The 21724-nt window shown below is 33.8% G+C and overlaps 1 protein-coding gene across 5 annotated transcripts in view; it reads left to right on the forward strand.

The window, feature by feature from the left end:
- LRRC7 (leucine rich repeat containing 7) overlaps positions 1–21724 on the forward strand; it is a 562518-nt gene that overhangs the window by 268842 nt on the left and 271952 nt on the right. For all 5 annotated transcript variants that reach the window (XM_044238453.1, XM_044238449.1, XM_044238451.1 and 2 more), the window contains exon 5: positions 9489–9567. In XM_044238453.1, the coding sequence (XP_044094388.1) occupies positions 9489–9567 (79 nt within the window). The remainder of the gene's footprint in view (positions 1–9488; positions 9568–21724) is intronic.

Genomic DNA, 21724 nt, shown 5'->3' on the forward strand with positions numbered 1-21724 from the left:
ATCAGACATCATTATAATTTATTCATACTTAAACTTTGCCTATTTTGAGTAGCCCCTGTTTTTTCCCTGTAATAAATATCAGTTGAGCAGTATATAAAGAACACAAATATTCTGAACTAGGCTTATAGCACATGTTGCAGATATATTAAAATCAGAAATAAGGAACTTTATTCCTGACCACTACAATTCAGTTTCAGGAAGTTGATACTATCTGAAACTTGACTGAAGGTAATTAAAGAACAAATGCAATTTACAATGTTCCATGTAAAAATGCTGCATAGTCAATCCGGAGTGTGCACTAAACTCAGAATTCCAGAAAGGTGGGATTGTTTGTATTTGACCTAGAGAGTATGTATGGAACAAATGCAACACAGAGTGCTTTGTTACAAATCCTACACTGCCAATCTTGGGTAGCTAGGAGTTATACCCCAAAGTAGTTTAAATCCTAGTTTTGATGGAGGCAGCTTAACAGAGGTAAGATTTGGTAGTATTTGGGATAAGGTTGGACTGGTTTCAAATCCTGGCTAGCCTCTGAGGCTCAGTTTTTCCATTAGTTAAATGGGAGTAATAAACCACTTTAAAAAACTGTTGTGAAGATGAAATAAAGCAAAGTGCTTATAACATTTTCTCAATAAATTCCATTTTTTTCTGCTCCTAAATCTAATCCAGTTTACTAGATATACAAATAGCCTGCCTGTTTTCTCAAAATTGAAAGAAAATTATAAAAATCAGTGTCACAATGAAAATAAATATTAGATGAAAACATCAAAATCTCATAAATATATTTCCTCCTTTATTTTAGACAAGAAATAACATTTTGTTTTTATCTTTTATCAGCATATGACACTTATATCACAGAATGAACCATTTGGACAGATGATATCTGTGAAATTCAGAAAATAAGCTTGTCAACCTGCACTATCCACAACTATTATCATGTGTACTGATTCATACAAAAGTTATAAGTAATAAACATAAATTTTAATGCATTCGAAAGAGCACTAACTCATTCAAAATTTGATATTTGTAGGAAGTCTTTTATATTATGTTTGATTAGAAAGAGATACTTTTGAATCTTAAGCCTCTGTACTAAATTCAAGTATTTCTTTCCATATTTCTAAAATATTTTAGTTTATTGTCTCAAATATTGATGTGAAAATATAATTAGATCCAATTTAATAAACACTTGCTGAGTTTTCATTGTTTTCCTTAGTCTGATCAAGGTACTGTCAGGAATATCAAGAAATTGAATGTCAGCTGATGAATCTCATTCTCCAACTCCATCCTCTTTTCAGATCACTTTCTTATACAACTCCAACCATTTAACCTATCAGAACCACCAATCAATTAATATTCTGGCATATCTTCCCAACCTTGCCTTGTTTGCTTGTCTTTTTTCTTTTGCCCTCTTTGCATGGCTTGAATCCTGTGGTAACTCATCACATGATACCCTTGATACACTTTCCCTTTTCATATCCATCTGTTTGCTCAGTGAAATGACAAACCTGGCTGAATCCAACTCCCCACCTATTGCTACAAGGATCTGGAAAAACCACTCAACCACATTGACTGATGTCACTTAAATTTGTGATCAAAAATCTGAAGTGAAGACTTAACATACTTCCCCAATGTCATGTTACATTTCCTTAGTCCATCGAGTTTCCTCTTCTGGTGATTATTTCATTTGTTCTCCTCTGCCTTCAAACTCCTACCATGCCTTCTCTCCCATCTTTGTGGCTACTGATTCTACTCTACTAAAAAAAATAAAGCTCTCAGATGATAACTCCCCCAGACACTTACCATCATAGCTACCCATCTATAAGCCTCTGCATCCACAGTCTCTGACTCCTGCCTATTAGCACAGATGAAATATTCCTGTTCTTCTCTGAAGCCAGTCTCTCCACTGAATAATCACCCTCTCCTTCCTACCCATAGATACCATTTCAGCAATTCTCTTTGTTTTCTGTTACATCATTAAGATTTACTTTTCTGCTTGTTGACCCTAATTAGTATACACCCATGCTGTTATTTTTTCCATTCTAAAGAAAGCTTCTTGTCTCCTATTCCCTGAATATACCCCTCCCCCTTGCAGCCAAAGTCTATGTGGGAATGTCTATATTCTCTATCTACAGTTTCTTTCCCCTCATCTTCTCTTAGATCATTCCAGTCTTCAAGCCCACTACTCCTCCAAAATCATTCCAGTCAGGGACACCCTGATCTTCTTATTATTAAATCCACAGTCAGTTTTTGGCCATCATTTCATTTGACCTATCAGCATAATTTCAAACAACTGATCACTTCTTCCTGCTTGACACATTTACTTCATTTGGCTTTTAGAAGTCAATACTCACTTATTTTTTGACCCATCTATCTGATTGACTTTGTTCAGTCTTGTATGCTGATTCTTCCTATCCTCATTTTGGAGTCCTCCAGGCCTCAGTTCTTGGTCCTCTTTTCTTCACTATCTTACATCATTAGTGTTCACATTTTGTCCCATGGTTTAAATACTATCTGTATAATAATGACTCCCCAATATTTTGACCTGCAGTCCAGATCTATCTCCTAAACTCTAGGTTCATAAACAAATACCTACCTGACATGCCCTCTTAGAAGTCTAACAGACATCTCAAATTATACAAGTCCAAAAGTGAACTCTTTATCTTCTCTTCAATACCTATTTCACATACTGCTTTTTCCATCTAAATTAAGGGGAACCCCTTCATTCAAGTTGCTTGGGCCAAAAAGCTGAGTCATCCTTAATTCTCTTTTTTCTTTCATACTCCAGATCTAATCTATCAGGAAATCCTATTGGTCTTACATTCAAAATACATCCAGCTCCCTTTCACTTATCACTCCTTCCACTGCTCTCACCCAGAGTAAGCCACCATCAACTCTTTTCATATTTTACTTACAGAAAACTCCAGTTGGCTTTCCTCCTAGAAAGGCCACCCTACTCAGGGACCAGAATGATTCTCTTAAACTATAAATCAGACCTTATGTCCTTCGGTGTTTCTTTATTTCATTTAGAGTAAGAACCAAAGTCCTCGCAATGGCTTGAGAAGCCCTATATGTGTAGCTACTCTCATCTTACCCCCCATATCCACACCCCTGTTATCTCTCTGACTTAACTTTTTGCTACTTTTCTCTTCTTTGCTGTATTTTAACCATTCTGGACTCCTTACTTATTTCTAGAATACACTAGGCATACTCAGGCCTCGTAGCATCTTCATCATCTATTCCCTGTGCCTGGAATATTCTGACTTTCCACTCTCAGACATCCATAAGATACATCTGTATCTTATCTCTTTCACCTTGTTTAAGTCCTTGTTCAAATGCCATCTTCCTAATCAATAATGAGGCTTACCCTAATCACCCTAGTTAACTCCAAAATTCCCAGGTGTTTCTGATCCTTCTTCATTCTCCTCTTAAATCTTTTCCCATAGCATTTCTTATTGCTAAGATACTATATAATTTTATACATTTACATTAATTTTCTCTATGTTTTATTGTACAAATTCTTTTACTAGAATAAAAGCTCTGCAAATGAAGAGAATGTATCCATTTTTTTCATGCTATGTCCCCAATGTTTAGTACAGTTCCTAACAGAGTAGGTACTCAAATATTTGTCAAATATATGAATGGCCCTTTTCTCTCGAGGACATTATAATCACAATTAGTGAGTCAAATATCAGAAAACTATATATAATAAAATGGTAAAGCAGTGACTCCTCAACTTGTAAAGAAGTACCATGTCTCACTTCTTAGTGATATTTAATTTCAGAACTAGTGTAATATAAAATACTAGGTATTAAGAGGAGAGAGTGACATGCAATAAAATAGTTGAATAAATTTTCATGCAGATGATAGAATTTAAATGTGTTTTTTATCGATATTTATATTGAGGATTTAGGTGAGGGAGTGAATGAGGACAGGTAAAAATTATAACATTAAATAAATATATTCAGAAAATAAGTTAAAAATGGTTTATATGTTATAAAAATGTCACATTCCAGCTTGGCTTTCATTTATGATCATAAGGATCAATGTTGCTATTGTTATTGTTAGGCTCTATGTTTGATAATGACAAAATTGTTTGCTTCGCTTTGACTCTGTACTTATCTATTGCATGGGGAAAACATTTGATTTCATTCTTTAATATCAACTTAAAACCAACTTAAAGTCTAACCCAAAATTTTAATAACAATTTAGTTTTGTTTTATTTTGACACCAATAATCTTTTTTATAACTAAATAAGGTTGAAATCTATATTATATTTATAGGCTTAAGATCATTCTGTGAAGAGGTAGTCATCTGCATTAGTAATAGATAAGAGAGTCCAAATGAAAACAACCAGATATACTAAAATCTAAATTTAGCTGTGATTTTTCAATTTCTCCCATGCTAAGCAGGAAAGATCCATATATGATTGATTTGGGAATTCTCTTTCCCTTCTTCTGCACACCCTCTGCAAGAATCACAGAGATGTGTAATGATCAAATGGAGGAAGCAGGAAAGAGAACAAGAATGAATAATCCACAAAGTGGATAAATTCTTGAATAATTGAAAGTTGAGCAGGAACTTATTTAATCTAACTTCTTTTAAAAGGAAGGGCAAAGAAAACAATCAGATAAAGTAGTCAATTGTATCTTTTTTACTTCAAGTTATTAATATTCTGTTAATGCAACTTTGATTGGTTCCATTACACTAAAAGTTTTGTTTCTGTTTTAAGATCCAGGATACAGAAATGTCATTTCTTATTTGAAGGTATTTCTGTGAACATATTCAAGATGGTCTTGTGATATGGTTACTGAAGTGAACATATTGTGAAAATATTACCATAGTGTCTTCATTGAGCAAGTAAACATTTATTGGTATCATCAACTTTTTATGAATAGAACTTAGTCTAATTTAAAATCTAAATACACCATTTTGACTATACTTTGCCGTGTAATTATATAATTATATATATATCACTGTCATTGGTTTTTCAGCCAAGGTTTGAATCTAGTCTTTTTTTTTTAATTTTTATTTTTTTATAAACATATAATATATTTTTATCCCCAGGGGTACAAGTCTGTGAATCGCCAGGTTTACACACTTCATAGCACTCACCATAGTACATACCCTCTCCAATGTCCATAACCCTGCCCCCCTTCTCCCAACCCCCCTCCCCTCAGCAACCCTCAGTTTTTTGTGAGATTAAGAGTCACTTATGGTTTGTTTCCCTCCCAATCCCATCTTGTTTCATTTATTCTTCTCCTACCCCCTCAACCCCCCATGTTGCATCTCCACTTCCTCATATCAGGGAGATCATATGATAGTTGTCTTTGTCTGATTGACTTATTTTGCTAAGCATGATTCCCTCTAGTTCCATCCACATCGTCACAAATGGCAAGATTTCATTTCTTTTGATGGCTGCATAGTATTCCATTGTGTATATATACACCACATCTTCTTTATCCGTTCATCTGTTGAAGGACATCTAGGTTCTTTCCATAGTTTGGCTATTGTAGACATTGCTGCTATAAACATTCGGGTGCATGTGCCCCTTCGGATCACTACGTTTGTATCTTTAGGGTAAATACCCAGTAGTGCAATTGCTGGGTCATAGGGTAGTTCTATTTTCAACATTTTGAGGAACCTCCATGCTGTTTTCCAGAGTGGTCGCACCAGCTTGCATTCCCACCAACAGTGTAGGAGGGTTCCCCTTTCTCCACATCCTCACCAGCATCTGTCATTTCCTGACTTGTTAATTTTAGCCATTCTGACTGGTGTGAGGTGATATCTCATTATGGTTTTGATTTGTATTTCCCTGATGCCAAGTGATATGGAGCACTTTTTTATGTGTCTGTGGGCCATCTGGATGCCTTCTTTGCAAAAATGTCTGTTTATGTCTTCTGCCCATTTCTTGTGAATCTAGTCTTTTAAAATCTAAAATCTAAATACACCATTTTGACTATACTTTGTCATGTAATTATATATTTATATATATATAGCACAGTTCTCATTGGTTTTTCAGCCAAGATTTGAATCTAGTCTAAATATAATGAGCTTGAACCTTCAGGGAGTCAGGAAAGTGAACTCTTAATACCCTTGGAAGAGAGTTCCTCACAGGCTTGTGTTAGAAAGTTTATGTGTTGTCTCAACTGAAAACCAGGGAATAGAACTTGAATTGTAATGGTCTACAAATGCTTGACCTCTTCATTTCCTAGAGTTATCACAAGTAAAAATGGTTGAAATAGGTATATTGTTAAAGTGGAGAGTATGTATCCCTCTATTTCTGGATGAATGCATTTGAAAATCAAAACAAAGCTCATGGTAGAAAATGTGTGTGCGTGTGTGTGTGTGTGTATGTTAGTTACAAACATAAACTTTTTTTTTTAAATCGAAAACACTGTGTTTCAGAGGACCAGACAGATCAGCCACAAAGACTTGTTAATAAAGGTGTGGATTCTATAACCAAATCTATCATAATTTTAATAGGAAGGAACATAATGAAATAAAAAAGAATAAAAGATGTAGTGTTAAAAAATTGAATTAATTCCTTCTTATATCCATTCGCATCTATAAACACCCTTTAGGTATTTATATGTTACCTAATCTTTGTTAATGTATGGTTCTTCATCCATAAAATGAAAACAATATTGCTTAATATATCTTCCTCATAAGATTATTAAGAGAATTAAATTATTTTATACTGTGGCATATTAATACATGAATTTTATCTAGTATGTATTAGGTACTTTCAAGTGCCAGACATGATACTAATTGCTTTACCTTTCTTCCATCTAATACTCAGATCAACCCTGTGAATTAGACAAGAAATGAATATGTGATGCTCAAATATTATATCACATGAGATTATAGGGCTAGTTAAGTAACAACACTGAGATACAGTCATGCTTCCAATCTGTGCATTTAACTCTGCTAAACTACCTCTTCATGTTTAGATTGAACTATGAGTTAAAGATACGCTCTAGAACTTTTCCTAAATTTTATGGCCCATATATTAGTACATATAGTAAAGTTCCCCTGAAAAAGTTTTAGAGCATTTATCGCAGAGATATGTTAATTAGATATTAGATACTACTTATTTGCTTTGTTCTCTTAGGTGGATAAATTTTATAGATGTAGTACCCTAAGCCAGGTCATTTTGGTATTTGTTTCCTTTCTTGACTGAGACAATCTGCTTCTATTTACTGCAGCCCTTGACTAGCACTGGAGTTAAGGGGGGCCATTCCCCTGCACTGTCAAAAAGTCACATATAACTTTATACTCTCCCAAAACTTAAATACTAATGGCCTACTGTTGACTAGAAGCCTTATCAAAAACACACAGCTGATTAACACATATTTTGCGTGTTAAATATATTAATACTGTATTCTTACAACCACATAGGTGAGAGAAAAGAAATGTTAAGAAAGAAAATACATTTATGGTACTGCATGTATCTATTGAAAAAAATCCATGGATAAGTGGACCTTTGCAGCTCAAATCCGTGCTGTTCAAGGGTCAACTGTATTTCTAATAATTATAGATAACATTTATGAAGCACTTTGTGCCAATTACTTAATCTGCTTTATCTCTCTGTTCTCTTCACAACTCTCTTTAAAACCATTTGTATAATCACCAATTTTCAAAGTAGGAAACTGAGACATTGAACATTTAAATGACTTGCATTAGCTTACCAAGCCAGTAAGTGTGAAGTCGAGATTCCACCTTAATTCAATAGAATCTTCTTTGAAAAACTTTAAGTTGGAACTGCAAACAACTAATAAAAGTTTTTAAATAAGTAATTTAGTAGTATTCTCACCACAACAGGGAATTCCATTTTCTGTAGAAGATAAAGAATTACAGTGTTTTTCTTAAAATCATTTTAAAATTTGCTTCTATTTCTATGTCTTGGTTTACACATAATTTAAGGAAAATTCATCCCAAGGCAAGCACCTGTAGAGATAAGGCACCAGGTTCTCCAGTATGCAATGAGCACAAATTGGTGACCAAATAGCAAAAGCTAAAGGATAAATGAAGTCTTATTCCCTGCTTAGTTGTTGATATCCAAAGTAAATATAAATACTAAAGGAAAATGTTGAGGACATCTCAAGGATTGAATTATTGACTTCTTTGCTGTTTTGTTAAAGTCTAGTTAATGAGGGCATCTCTAGGTATTATGGTCTTTCTAAAAAAGAAAGTTGGCTTTTCCCATTCAATTTGTACATAATGCAACTTTTACACGTCCTTCAGTTTTTATTAAGAAGCTGAAATACTTCAGCAATAACTTTACAACAGCACAGTTTCTGATGAAATTTCACATAGGGAGAAAAAGCATGAGAAACATCCCCATGTAATCTTTTATATCTGTCATTTGCAGTGGGTAAGTGACCCGCCTTGGTTTGACCATCCTCCTGCTGCTTCATTGCACTTCAAGGTTTTGTGAACATGGTTGTCTAGGTCAATGGGAGGGTTTTCTTTTTTGTGTATCTATCATTAAAATGTTCCACAGAAACCTACTGCAAAATGTTCCTTATCTTTTTGTCAAATATGAAGCAGTGAATAAGACTAGTACCTTATGGAAATTTTTTACACCCTTAATAATCATTTCAAAAATTTAGAGCACATAGTACTGCAGGCATATAAGAATAGCTTCATATTTCTGCCTTCTTTTCTTTTATAGGGCCCACTGTATTTATTCACTTATATCAATTGGAATATCCTCCACACCTTTTATTTCTCTGACCTTCACATTTATTGGGCTAGGTTTGTGGCTTGCTGATTTCCAGTTTTGTAGAAAGACCTATGTTTTTCTATCACATAGCCTACAGCACAACTTTGACAGCAGATGAGCAGTTCTCCAAGGGCGCTGAGCCAGACTGGTTATCTCAGACACTCCAGAGAGGACCCAAGATGAGCTGCTCACCTCTTCACTCTTTCAGGCAGATGCAGAACAACACTCTGTGCAGCCAACAAGGAAGACTTGCATAAAATTTGTTAGAGACCCGCAGTAATTTGGGAATCTGTTGTGATATATCCTTAGATATTTTTCACACATATGTTTCAATCTTCCCATCTTATAAAATAAAAGAAAAAAATTATCTTCTGTTTTCTTTATATCTGATATCCCCTTCCCCTAGTAGCAGCACTTACTGACCAAATACTTATTTTTATTGCTTTAAATTTGTACAGAGCCAAGATCCATCTCATGCCAAATATACAATTGTCTTTAATTTTATATCCAATTTCTTATTACTGTGATAAAATACTATTTAAATTAAAATTTTTTTAAAGTATATATTTAAAGTGTATATATTATGTAACACTAATATATTATTACATTATTATGCTTACTTAAATGATTATCCTAAAGGTGTATTGATATTATATCTATACTGTGTTCATAGTTTTGATTAATTGTTCTTAATATTAGAACTATAGTTTAAAGAATTTTTGCTGAGACATTTTCATGTGCTTTTTTTTTCTTTACATTTTAGGTGTACAAGAATTTCCAGAAAACATTAAGTGTTGTAAGTGTTTAACAATTATTGAAGCCAGTGTCAATCCCATTTCTAAGTGAGTATGAGTGTTTATATTTTACTTGTATTTATGTTTCCATTGGATAATAATGTACACAGATAAAGGAACTTCACATAATAAATGAATTTTAAATGGTTCATTTAAAATTCAATTTAATAGAATGATGAGGAAAATAATCAAAATAGTTTAACAAAAGATGATTAAAAGCACTGCTGAATAATGATGAAGACATAATTGGCACAGGATTGCATTACTTTGAAGTAATCTATGTCATCATCCTTTGGTTCTCAGGCAACATTCCATGAAAGAGCACTGAAATGAAAGAAACTGTTATTAGTTATGATCACGGTGGAAAATTAACATCAAGGATCTAATGAAAGTTCAAGAGAGTACAAGCGTTTGAGATATTGATAAGTGCATGAAAATAGCTGATCATGTAATTCCAGCTGAAAATGAATTATGACCAGAAAAAGAGACTATTTGTGTTCAGGGAAGAGCAAAAAGACAGTTCTATGAGGATAACAGAATGGCGACTTGGATGGTAAAGATGCTATGATCAGAAATGGGGCATTTGTGGCTTACGATCTATTAGAAAAATGGCATGGGAAGATGAGACCCAACATGTATCAATCAGTGTTGGTAAATTATGGTTATGTCATAGGCATGATGTGCACTGTGCAATCAAATAGGTCCAGAAAAAACAGAGTGAATGGCAAAGTCATGAATTTGAAAGTTAAATTTACTTAACAATAGCAGTGAACATAAAACCTGGAAGGACAGTAGCAGCAATATCTGGGAGAGGCTGAAGCAGATCAGTGGTATTGGGATGCAGATAATGAGTCTCAGTAAGACTGACATTATAATTATACAAAAACTGACAGTAGGATTTGAGAAAAAACGTAGGTCATCGATTTATATTAAATTGGGGAGACTAGGAGAAACTGAAGCCCACTGGAAAGGCATTTAATGAGTAGTGTCTTTTAGAAGAACAAAGGAAGTTTATCAAAGGGAATTTGAAGGGAAATTTTTTCATCAACATAGTTAAGAGGGAGTAATGAGGATGGTTTCTTTAAGGGTCATGAGAAGAGGCTGTAGATGAGACTAGGAACAGATTATAAAAGGAGATAAAAGTTTAGATGGAGGTCTTTACAGTGAATTGTTTGTAAAATAACTTATGGCCTTTGGTAGAAAGTGTGGAACATCAAGAAATAAAATGTGTTTGAAAGGGAACAAATTTTCTACCTCAAAAGTAGATTATTGAAGAGAAAAAAAAATTGTGAAAAGAATTTTCCAAAACTCTTAATCTAGAATGCAGTCCTCTCAACAAATAGACATTGCTAGCTTTTCACATAAAGACCACAGCTATATGCTTGACTGAAGTCATAATCCAGGACAGATAATGAATTCTTTTTCAAAACTGTAGTTTTAGTGGCTGTATCTCTGAATTCCTTCCATATTTTGGCTTTTTAAAAGAGGAATATGACTTGTTTCATTAAAAAATGTCTAACAAAAGCATTAAGTAGTTTGGGAATTCATAAATAATTACAAAAAGTCAATTTAAGTTGTATACTAATTTTAAAGGTTTTTTAAGATATAATTCATATATAGCAAAATTTACCTTTTACCTATATGGCTTAGTGAATTTTGACAAATGTATACAGTTGTGCACCACAACTATAAAAGATAGAGATTATTTCCATCTCCCCAAAAAGTTCCCTCAGCTCAATCATCCATTTCTCTAATTTCTATGATTGTGGCTTTTCCAAATGTCATATAAATAATATCATCCTGTCGTGTCCAACTTCTTTCACTTAACACAGTGATTTTGAGATTTATCCACATTGGTTCAAGAAGTGGTATTACATTCCTTTTTATTTCTAGGTAATATTCCATTGTATAGAAATACCATAAGTTATTTATCTATTCATCAGTTGATAGACATTTAGGATGTTTGTGTCAGCATATGTTTTTTTTTTAATTTATTTCTTTTCAGCATAACAGTATTCATTGTTTTTTCACCACACCCAGTGCTCCATGTAATCTGTGCCCTCTCTAATACCCACCACCTGGTTCCCCCAAGCTCCCACCCCCCGCCCCTTCAAAACCCTCAGATTGTTTTTCAGAGTCCATAGTCTCTCATGGTTCACTTCCCCTTCCAATTTCCCTTAACTCCCTTCTCCTATCTCCCCTTGTCCTCCATGCTATTTGTTATGCTCCACAAATAAGTGAAACCATATGATAATTGACTCTCTCTGCTTGACTTATTTCACTCAGCATAATCTCTTCCAGTCCTGTCCATGTTGCTACAAAAGTTGGGCATTCATCCTTTTTGATGGAGGCATAATACTCCATAGTGCATATGGACCACATCTTCCTTATCCATTCATCCGTTGAAGGGCATCTTGGCTCTTTCCACAGTTTGGCGACCGTGGCCATTGCTGCTATAAACATTGGGGTACAGATGGCCCTTCTTTTCACTCCATCTGTATCTTTGGGGTAAATACCCAGTAGTGCAATTGCAGGGTCATAGGGAAGCTCTATTTTTAATTTCTTGAGGAATCTCCACACTGTTTTCCAAAGTGGCTGCACCAACTTGCATTCCCACCAACAGTGTAAGAGGGTTCCCCTTTCTCCATATCCTCTCCAACACATGTTGTTTCCTGTCTTGCTAATTTTGGCCATTCTAAGTGGTATAAGGTGGTATCTCAATATGGTTTTAATTTGAATCTCCCTGATGGCTAGTGATGATAAACATTTTTCCATGTGTCTGATAGCCATTTGTATGTCTTCACTGGAGAAGTTTCTGTTCATATCTTCTGCCCATTTTTTTTATACGATTGTCTGTTTTGTGTGTGTTGAGTTTAAGGAGTTCTTTATAGATCCTGGATATCAGGATCTATACTTTTGTCTGTACTGTCATTTGCAAATATTTGCAAATATCTTCTCTCATTCCGTAGGTTGCCTCTTTGTTTTGTTGACTGTTTCCTTTGCTGTGCAGAAGCTTTTGATCTTGATGAAGTCCCAAAAGTTCATCTTCGCTTTTGTTTCCTTTGCCTTTGGAGACATATCTTGAAAGAAGTTGCTGTGGCTAATATTGAAGAGGTTACTGCCTATGTTCTCCTCTAGGATTCTGATGGATTCCTATCTCACGTTGAGGTCATTTATCCATTTTGAGTTTATCTTTGTGTATGGTGTAAGAGAATGGTCGAGTTTCATTCTTCTACATATAGCTGTCCAGTTTTCCCAGCACCATTTATTGAAGAGATTGTCTTTTTTCCACTGTATATTTTTTCTGTTTTGTCGAAGATTATTTGACCATAGGGTTGAGGGTGCATATCTGGGCTCTCTACTCTGTTCCACTGGTCTAGTGTCTGTTTTTATGCCAGTACCGTGCTGTCTTGATGATCACAGCTTTGTAATAAAGCTTGAAATCAGGTAACGTGATGCCCCCAGTTTTATTTTTGTTTTTCAACATTTCCTTATCAATTCGAGGTCTCTTCTGATTCCATACAAATTTTTGGATTATTTGCTCCAGCTCTTTGAAAAATACTGGTGGAATTTTGATTGGAATGGCATTAAAAGTATAGATTGCTCTAGGTAGTATAGACATTTTAACAATGTTTATTTTTCCGATCCAAGAGCATGGAATGGTCTTTCATCTTTTTGTGCCTTCTTCAGTTTCTTTCATGAGTGTTCTGTAGTTCCTCAAGTACAGTTCCTTTACCTCTTTGGTTGGGTTTATTCCCAGGTATCTTATGGTTCTTGGTGCTATAGTAAATGGAATCGATTCTCTAATTTCCCTTTCTGTATTTTCATTGTTAGTATATAAGAAAGCCACTGATTTCTGTACATTGACTTTGTATCCTGCCACATTGCTGAATTACTGTATAAGTTCCAGTAGTGGAGTCTTTTGGGTTTTCCATATAAAGAATCATGTCATCTGCAAAGAGAGAGAGTTTGACTTATTCATTGCCAATTTGGATACCTTTTATTTCTCTTTGTTTTCTGTTGCTGTTGCTAGGACTTCTAACACTATGTTGAACAAGAGTGGTGAGAGTGGGCATCCTTGTCATGTTCCTGATCTCAAAGGAAGGCTGCAAGCTTTTTCCCATTGAGGATGATATTTGCTGTGGGTCTTTCATAAATAGATTTTATGAAGTTCAGGAATATTCCCTCTATCCCTATACTTAGAAGTGTTTTATTCAGGAACGGATGCTGGATTTTGTCAAATGCTTTTCCTGCATCAATTGAGAGGACCATGTGGTTCTTCTCTCTTCTCTTATTAATTTGTTCTATCACATTGATCAGCATATGTTTTCTATTGGGTAAAACCTTAGAAGTGGTATACTGGGTAGTACAGTGTGTATATGTCTAACCCTATAAGAAATTTCCAAACCCTATTCAAAAACAGCTGTCCCATCGTCTTTCCCATCAGAAATTTATTAGAGTTTCTGTTGTTCCTCATCTTTGTCAGAATTTGGTATTATCAGGGGACCTGGGTGGTTCAGTTGGTTCAGGGTCTGCCTTCGACACAGGTTGTGATTCTGAGATCCTGAGATTGAGCCCCAAGTCTGGCTCCCTGTTCATTGGGAAGTCTACTTCTCCTACTCTCTCTGTTGTTCCCCTTGCTTGTGCTCTCTGTCAAATGAATAAATAAAATCTTAAAAAAGAAAAAAAGAATTTGGTGCTATCAGGTTTTTATTGTTGTTGTTGTTGTTTTCTATTTTTACCCACACTAGCAGATGTTGTACCTCATTGTGGCATTTCACTGTGGTTTTAATTTACATCTTTAATATCCAGGTAACATGTTTTCATTATCATGTATTTATTTACAATTTTTATTGCATTTTCAGTAAATTTTCAAGTATCGTTTTCATTTTTTTAAAAATTTATTTATTTATTTTAGAGATTGTGTACACCTAGAGGGAGGGGCAAAAGGAGAGGGAGGGTCTCAAGCAAACTCCATGCTCAACAAGGAGCCTGACACAGGGCTCATCTCATGACTCCAAGATCATGACCTGAAAGCAAATTAAGACTCAGATGCCTAACCAGCTGCATGACCCAGGTGCCCCCATCTCTTGTTCATTTTTATTATTTTACCTTATTATTATTGAATTATAAGAGTTTTAGGGGTGCCTGGGTGGCTCAGTTGGTTAAGCCTCTACCTTCAGCTCAGATCATGATCCCAGGGTCCTGGGATCAAGTGAATTGAGCCCCCAACTGGGCTCCCTGATCAGTGGGGGAATCTGCTTCTCCCTTCCCCTCTGTCCCTCCTCGGTGTTTGTGTTCTGTCTCTCACAAATAAATAAATAATCTTTAAAAGAATTCCTGATATATTCTGGCTAAATGTCCTTTATTTGTATGCAAATAATTACTCCTATTCTCTGACTTATCTTCTCATTTTTAAAACAGTGATTTCCAAGAGGAAGATTTTAATTTTGATGAAGAGCTATTCATAAATTATTATATTGGTTTATGCTTCTTCTTCCTGTATAAGTGATCTTTGCTAAATTCATATTCTTAAAGATTTTTCTCTATGCTTTCCTCTGGAACTTAGGCTTTACACTTATGTCTATGATCTATTTAAAGCTAATTTTTAGAGGTGCCTAGGTGACTCAGTCTGTTGAGCATCAGGTTCTTGATTTCAGCTCAGGTAATGATCTCAGGGTGGTAGGATCAAGCCCTGCATCAGTCTCAGTCCTCAGCCTAGAGTAAACTGGTTCTTCTCTTCTCTGCCTCTCCCCCGGCTTGTTTGCTAGCTCGTTTATTTGCATTTGGCTATCCATTTATTCCATTACCTTTTGTTGAAAAAATTATCCTTTCTTCATAATACCTGAGTACTATTTTATGTAAATCAATTGATCACAAGTGTTTGGATCCATTTCTGAATTGCCCATTTTGTACATTAATCTATATGCCTGTTCTTATATCAGTTCCATACTGTCTACTATTACTATATTATTATAGCTTTATGGTAATTCATACAATCAAGAAGTGTGAGTCCTTGCACTTTATTCTTCTTTATCGAAATTACCTGGGCTATCCATACCTTTTGCTTTTTCATATAAACTTTATAATCAGCTTGATAATATCTACAAAAATAATAAATCCTTCTGGAATTTTAATAGCAATTATATTGAATCTATAAATAAATTTGAGCAGAATTAACATCTCAAAAATATTGAATAGTCCTATTCCTGAGAATAGTATATCTCTATAGTTACTTGGAAGTGGTGATGCAACATGGGGGCTTAAGTGGGTAGGAGAAGAATCCATGAAACAAGATGGGATATTTTAAAATTTCTTTAACAGGGTGTCTGTGTGGCTCTGTAGGTTAGACATCTGCCTTCAGCTTGGGTCATGATCCTGGGGTCCTGGGTTTGAGCCTCAGGTCAGGCTGTCTGTTCCATCTCTCTGCTAGGTGGGGAGTCTGCTTCTCCCTCTTACTCTGCCTGCTGCTCTCCCTTACTTATGCTCTCTGTCAACTAAATAAGTAGAAATCTTTAAAAAATAATAATAATAAAAATTTAAAAATAAAATTTCTTTTATCAATGCCTTGTAGATTTGAACATATGAATCTTTTATATGATTCAAATTATTCCAGATATTTCATGTTTTTTGTGCTATTGCAAAAGATTGTTCCATTTTCAATTGTTAGTATATAGAAATATAACCAGTTTTTCTTTATGGACCCTATATTCTGCAATCTCACTAAATTCACTAATTTTAGTAGATTTTTTGTAGATTTGGGGTGATTTCCTATGTAGACTATCATGTCACCTGTGAATGTCAACAGGTTTGGGGTGTTTTTATTTTTTTTCATCATTTCAATCTGTGTGTCTTTTTTTTATTTCCTTTTCTTTCTTTATTGTCTTGGATAGGACCTCCTGTACAATGCTGAATAGAAGAGGTTAAAAGGGACATTGCCTTTTTCCCAACTTAGGGAGAAAGCACTGAAACTTTCACCATTACATATGATTGTTACTTGTTGTTTTTTCAGTTGTTTTTCAGAATATACTTTCAGTTTCACTCAGATTATTGGCAGATTCATTTAGTTGCTATTATACAGTTGAGAGCCCAGCTTTTTGGTGCCTCTCAGCTCAAGGCCACACTTGGATCCTAGAGGTTGGTACAGTTCCCAGCCTTGTTGACTTCTCCATAAGCAGTTCACAATGTGGCAGTTTTCTCCTTTAATGTCAGCAGCTGAGTAGAGTTAATATTCTAGTAAGACAGTATTGTGTAATATAGTTATGAGAGTGACATCTCATATTTTCCATACTCCATTGATTAGAAGTAAATCAGAAGTCTTTTCACTCTTAAAGGAAAATCATACAAGGTCATGAACATCAGGAAGTTAGGGTCATGGAGGCCACCTTGGAATCTATCCACCATGTCTTTGATATCTGGTTTGCTGAGACTTTCATTATCAATTTGACATATTGAATTTTGTCAAAGCTCTTTTTTTTCCCAAACATCTATTGACATGATGATATGCTGTTTGTTTTTTTCTTTTTCAGTGTAATGATATGGTGAATAACACTAAATGTTTTTTTCATGTTAATCCAAATTTGCATTCCAAGAATAAACACTATTTGATCAAGAAGTATTACCTTTTAAAATAAATTAATGGCTATTATTTTTTAATAAATTAATTAATGATATGCTAATATTTTGTAAAGGATTTTCTTGTCTGTATTCATGAAGCATATTAGTCTGAAATTTCTTTTCTTATAATTTCTTTGCCTGGTTTTGGTAACAAAATAAAACTAATCTCATAGAAATAGTTGGGAGACATTCCCTTTTATTTTCTATAAGAGTTTGTATAGAATTGGAATTATTTCCGCCTTAAGTATGGGTAGAATTTGCCAGTGCAGCCCTCAAGCCTGGACTTCTCTTGAAAGTTTTTAATTCAATATCCATAATAACAGAAGGGTTATTCGAATTAACTTTTTTCTTGAGTGATCTTTGATAGCTGTGATTTTCAAGAATTTGTACACTAACATAATTTTCAAATGTTCTGGCAACAAATTTTTTTATAGTGTTCTTTTATCAACCCTTTAACATCTGTGGGTTCTCTAATGGTGCTCTCTCTCTCATTTTTAGCATCCACAATTTGTGTCTATTTTCTTTTTTTTGCTTGATCAGTCTGACTAGAGATTTGTCAATTTAATCGCTCTTTTCAAAAAACCATATTTGTGTTTCATTGGGGTTTTTTTGCTTTTCTCTTCGACTTAAGAGGTCTACAAAGTAGTCTACAAAGACAAAATAAGTCTTCATGACTTACTACTTTGTAGACTTCTATATAATAGATATAGTGCTGAGTATTACCATCTTAGCTTTAGTTTTAGATGTGAACTTCATTGTAGTCTGAATGCCTTAACTAAGTCATTAGTGAAAATTATCATAGTAAAATTGAAAATAACTACTTAATGAGAAAAGCATGAGCCAGCATTTACTGAGATCCTATCGTGTCTCAGACTTTGAGATGCATTATCTCATTTTCATCTTTACGACAACCTCAAAAGTAGCTAAACATTATCTACATACCCTTTTACAGATAGAAACACATGAAGATAGCATTGAAATTCCTGAGATCCTTTCACCAATTCTGAAAAAAACATTTGATTTTGGTTTAAATTAAAAGATACATTTTGAAAATATGACACATTTTAATGCATAATAATTAATGACATTGCTAATAAATTATGGCACATCCACTGGATGGATACAAAGATTATATATAGGGTAACCATATGTCTCCGTTTGCTCAAGTCATCCCAGTTTATACCTCTTGATGTGACATGATTAATAATAGCTCATTTTTAACTCTCAAAAATGTCCTAGTTTGAATGATAGATAATGTAGTCACTCTGATTATACAGCAAAATTGAAAGATAATTACAAAGTAAAGGGATAAAACATGATACAATTTTGCAGTGATGTTAAAACATTTAATTGGAAGCCAGATTTAAAATACATGAAATGGTAATGAGAGTTGTGTTAAGAAAGTAGAATTATGAGCAATATTTTTCTTTTCTCTTTTTATTCCAAATATTCTATAATATTATTAATTTTAGAATTTATACATTTAAAATATGTAGAGTTTGTCATTACTATGGGAGAAATAATCATTTAATCACTAAAGAAACTCTGGAAGTGGATAATAGTATCATCATTTTACAAATAAGGAAATTGAGTCTTGCAAAGATTTATAAAGTTCAGAGATAACTGTTGAACTATAATTCAAACCCAGGTCTTCTAACATCAATGCCCATATGCTCAACCACTAAAATATATGTGTGTCTGTTGTATTATACTTTCTTTGTGTAGTTTGAATATACCATTTGAATTCAAGTGATTAATAAAATGAATGTGTTTCTTTAGTGGTGAGAGAATTATTTGCCAATATACATAAAGAACTTCTTCTTTGAATTCTTTATTAGATCAGTCAAATGTGGAAAGCAATCCTTTTTTTTTTAAGGTTGTATGTATTTATTTGACAGAAAGAGAACAAGAGAGCACAAGAAGGGGAAAGTAGAGAGAGAGGGAGAAATAGGCTCCCCACTGAACAGGGAGTGTGATGATGTAGGCCTCATTCTCAGGACCCTGGGATTACGACCAACTGGCGCCCAAGGCAGATGCCCAATCATCTGAACCACTCAGGAGCCTTACCAATTACTTTTGGATAATAAAATCATTTCCTTATTGAGAACTCCTTAACTTACTGTAAAATGTTGGATTTCACTGGAGAACTTGGAGGAGAATAACCCGTGATTGTCATCTTCATCAAGTTTATCTAGCTTACTAGATAGTTAGATAGCTACTAGATAGTTGGATAGTTAGATAATTTACTAGTGTCTTCCTCACTACTCCTTGTAAATTCCTCTGGAAATGGTAATATTGATAAGTGGGGCCATTTTCTTTATTAGAAGCTACAAAATTGTACCATAAAGTTAAAAATAAATGAAATGATTTTCTTTTGCATACTTACTTAATTTATTTTTCAAATAATATGTTTTAGACTATAGTGCTAGCTCATTGAGGACATTCTTAAAACTCATTGTCTTCAAACAATTTATAATTTATCCCTGGAATAAAAAATACCTAACACTTGTATAAAGCAATTGGTTTCAGTGTTTGGTATAAGCAGTTTGATATAAAATAATTGGTAAAATTTTGCTAAATCTGTGAGTAGAGTTCTGTAGAGAAAGTGAGAAAGAAGATACTAATTTTGAATATAAGTACAGAGTAACTATTCAATAATTTCCTGTTGAAGTGAATTGAAATAAAAATATACATAGTATTAAATAAAACATATTGCATAAATAAGCACTTTAATTCTACATCCTTTTTTTAAATTAAATTAATTTATTTATTTTCAGAAAAACAGTATTCATTATTTTTTCACCACACCCAGTGCTCCATGCAATCTGTGCCCTCTCTAATATCCACCACCTGTTACCTTTTTTTTAAATAAGAAAAGTTTGATATAAAATGTCTACACATCTTTGTTTATTACCAGACTGAAAAAACTATCTTACTTTGTATTCTAGTTTTTCATATAACTCATTTTTAGCATCCAATTTTATAATTGGAGCCTGTATAGTGTGGTCAGTTCTTAAATCCTTAAAGTGTTCTATACAAGAAACCAGATTTCCTTGTAGCATAAGAAAAAGCCTTTGCCTGAGAAGCAGCAATAAACAAATATATTTTTGATCAAAGAAGTAGTATAATATAATACCATTTACTGTACATACATATGCAGAATAGTAGACTAAGGGAAGCTGGACTAGTTCAAACTGTCCTTAAAACTAGGAAATTGGCATTTTAAAGCATTTTTTATGTATTAATAGCTACCACATTAAAGTAAATTATTAGATCAAAGGTTTTAACATTCTTGTCATTTTACATGTATTAATCTTCTTTTTTAAAATTCATAAATGATACCTTCTTTCCAATGAGTATAAGAACCATAAGGACATTAGGGCAAGATAGTAATTAAATGTATATTGAAATCTGTTGGACATCTGGACCATTATCACAAAAATTGTTATACTCTCAGGATATGAACTAATATATTTCAACAAAAGATAACTTAGAGAAAAACAATAATCTCTCATAGATTTTTTTAATCCTGTAGGATAAAATTCAAACCTTGGAGTTAAGCTTTTAGTAACCTCTAAACCCTGTCCTCTAAACCCTGTCCCTTACCGATATTCTCAAATCTTAATGTCCAACACTGTTGTACAGAAAGTATTTTTCTCTAGAACTCATCTTCTCTTACTCTCTTAAGGTGAATTCTCACCTCTACATTATTCCTCTGCCTTCTTTCTCTTTTTCTATTTTCATGAATCCTACCTCTGTTTAAAGGAAATTTGTGGAAACAACTTCTATGAAGCCATAAAAAACAATCTAACTTCAAAATACAAACTGGAACAAGATATTTGCAACAAAAATAATCAATAGAAGAGTACCCTAACAGTGTGTAAAGAATTCGTACAAAGTAAGGTAAAAATATTAATTGCGTTTAGTTTGGATTCCTTAGAAGTGGGTGTTTAGAAAGAATGTAAACACTAGATTTAGGATATGGTCTCAAGAAATCCTTACCGAGGATGTGTTATCTGACTATTTACTAGTATGGACAACTGGACCTTAATCTCACTGGGGAACTCTGGGAAACAGTATAAAACATGTATCAAAGTGGTGGCACACATAATGGGTGAAGGAGCTGAAGTATTTATAGTCTTGCTTAGTCATTAGTTTAGGGCTGTTCCTGAGGGACATTAATTTCTTATGATGAGGGATATAAGTTAAGTAATCTTTATACACCAGGACATATGTTTAAAAATATTTACAGAAACAACATTTATAAAAAAATAAAAATAGCTGTAATGTTCATTAAAAGGAGAATAATAAATTGTGGTATAGTCATACAGTGGAATACTATGATGATCAGTCATTGACATAAAAATGGGTGAATTTCACAATTCAATACTAACTTTTAAGTTTCGGGAAAATATTCATTGTGTGACTTGATTTATATAATATTTAAAAACATGCAAAAACCACACTTTCCTTTAGGGATTGAAGTAGGTGGAGTATAGTAAAACTAAAAAACAGAATGATTAACATCATTCAGGAATTTGAGGAACAAATAGGATGAGGTAGTTAGGGAGGGGCATTCAGAGGTTCT

This window comes from Neovison vison, chromosome 2, assembly GCF_020171115.1.
Source record: "Neovison vison isolate M4711 chromosome 2, ASM_NN_V1, whole genome shotgun sequence".
NCBI classification, from domain to species: domain Eukaryota; kingdom Metazoa; phylum Chordata; class Mammalia; order Carnivora; family Mustelidae; genus Neogale; species Neogale vison.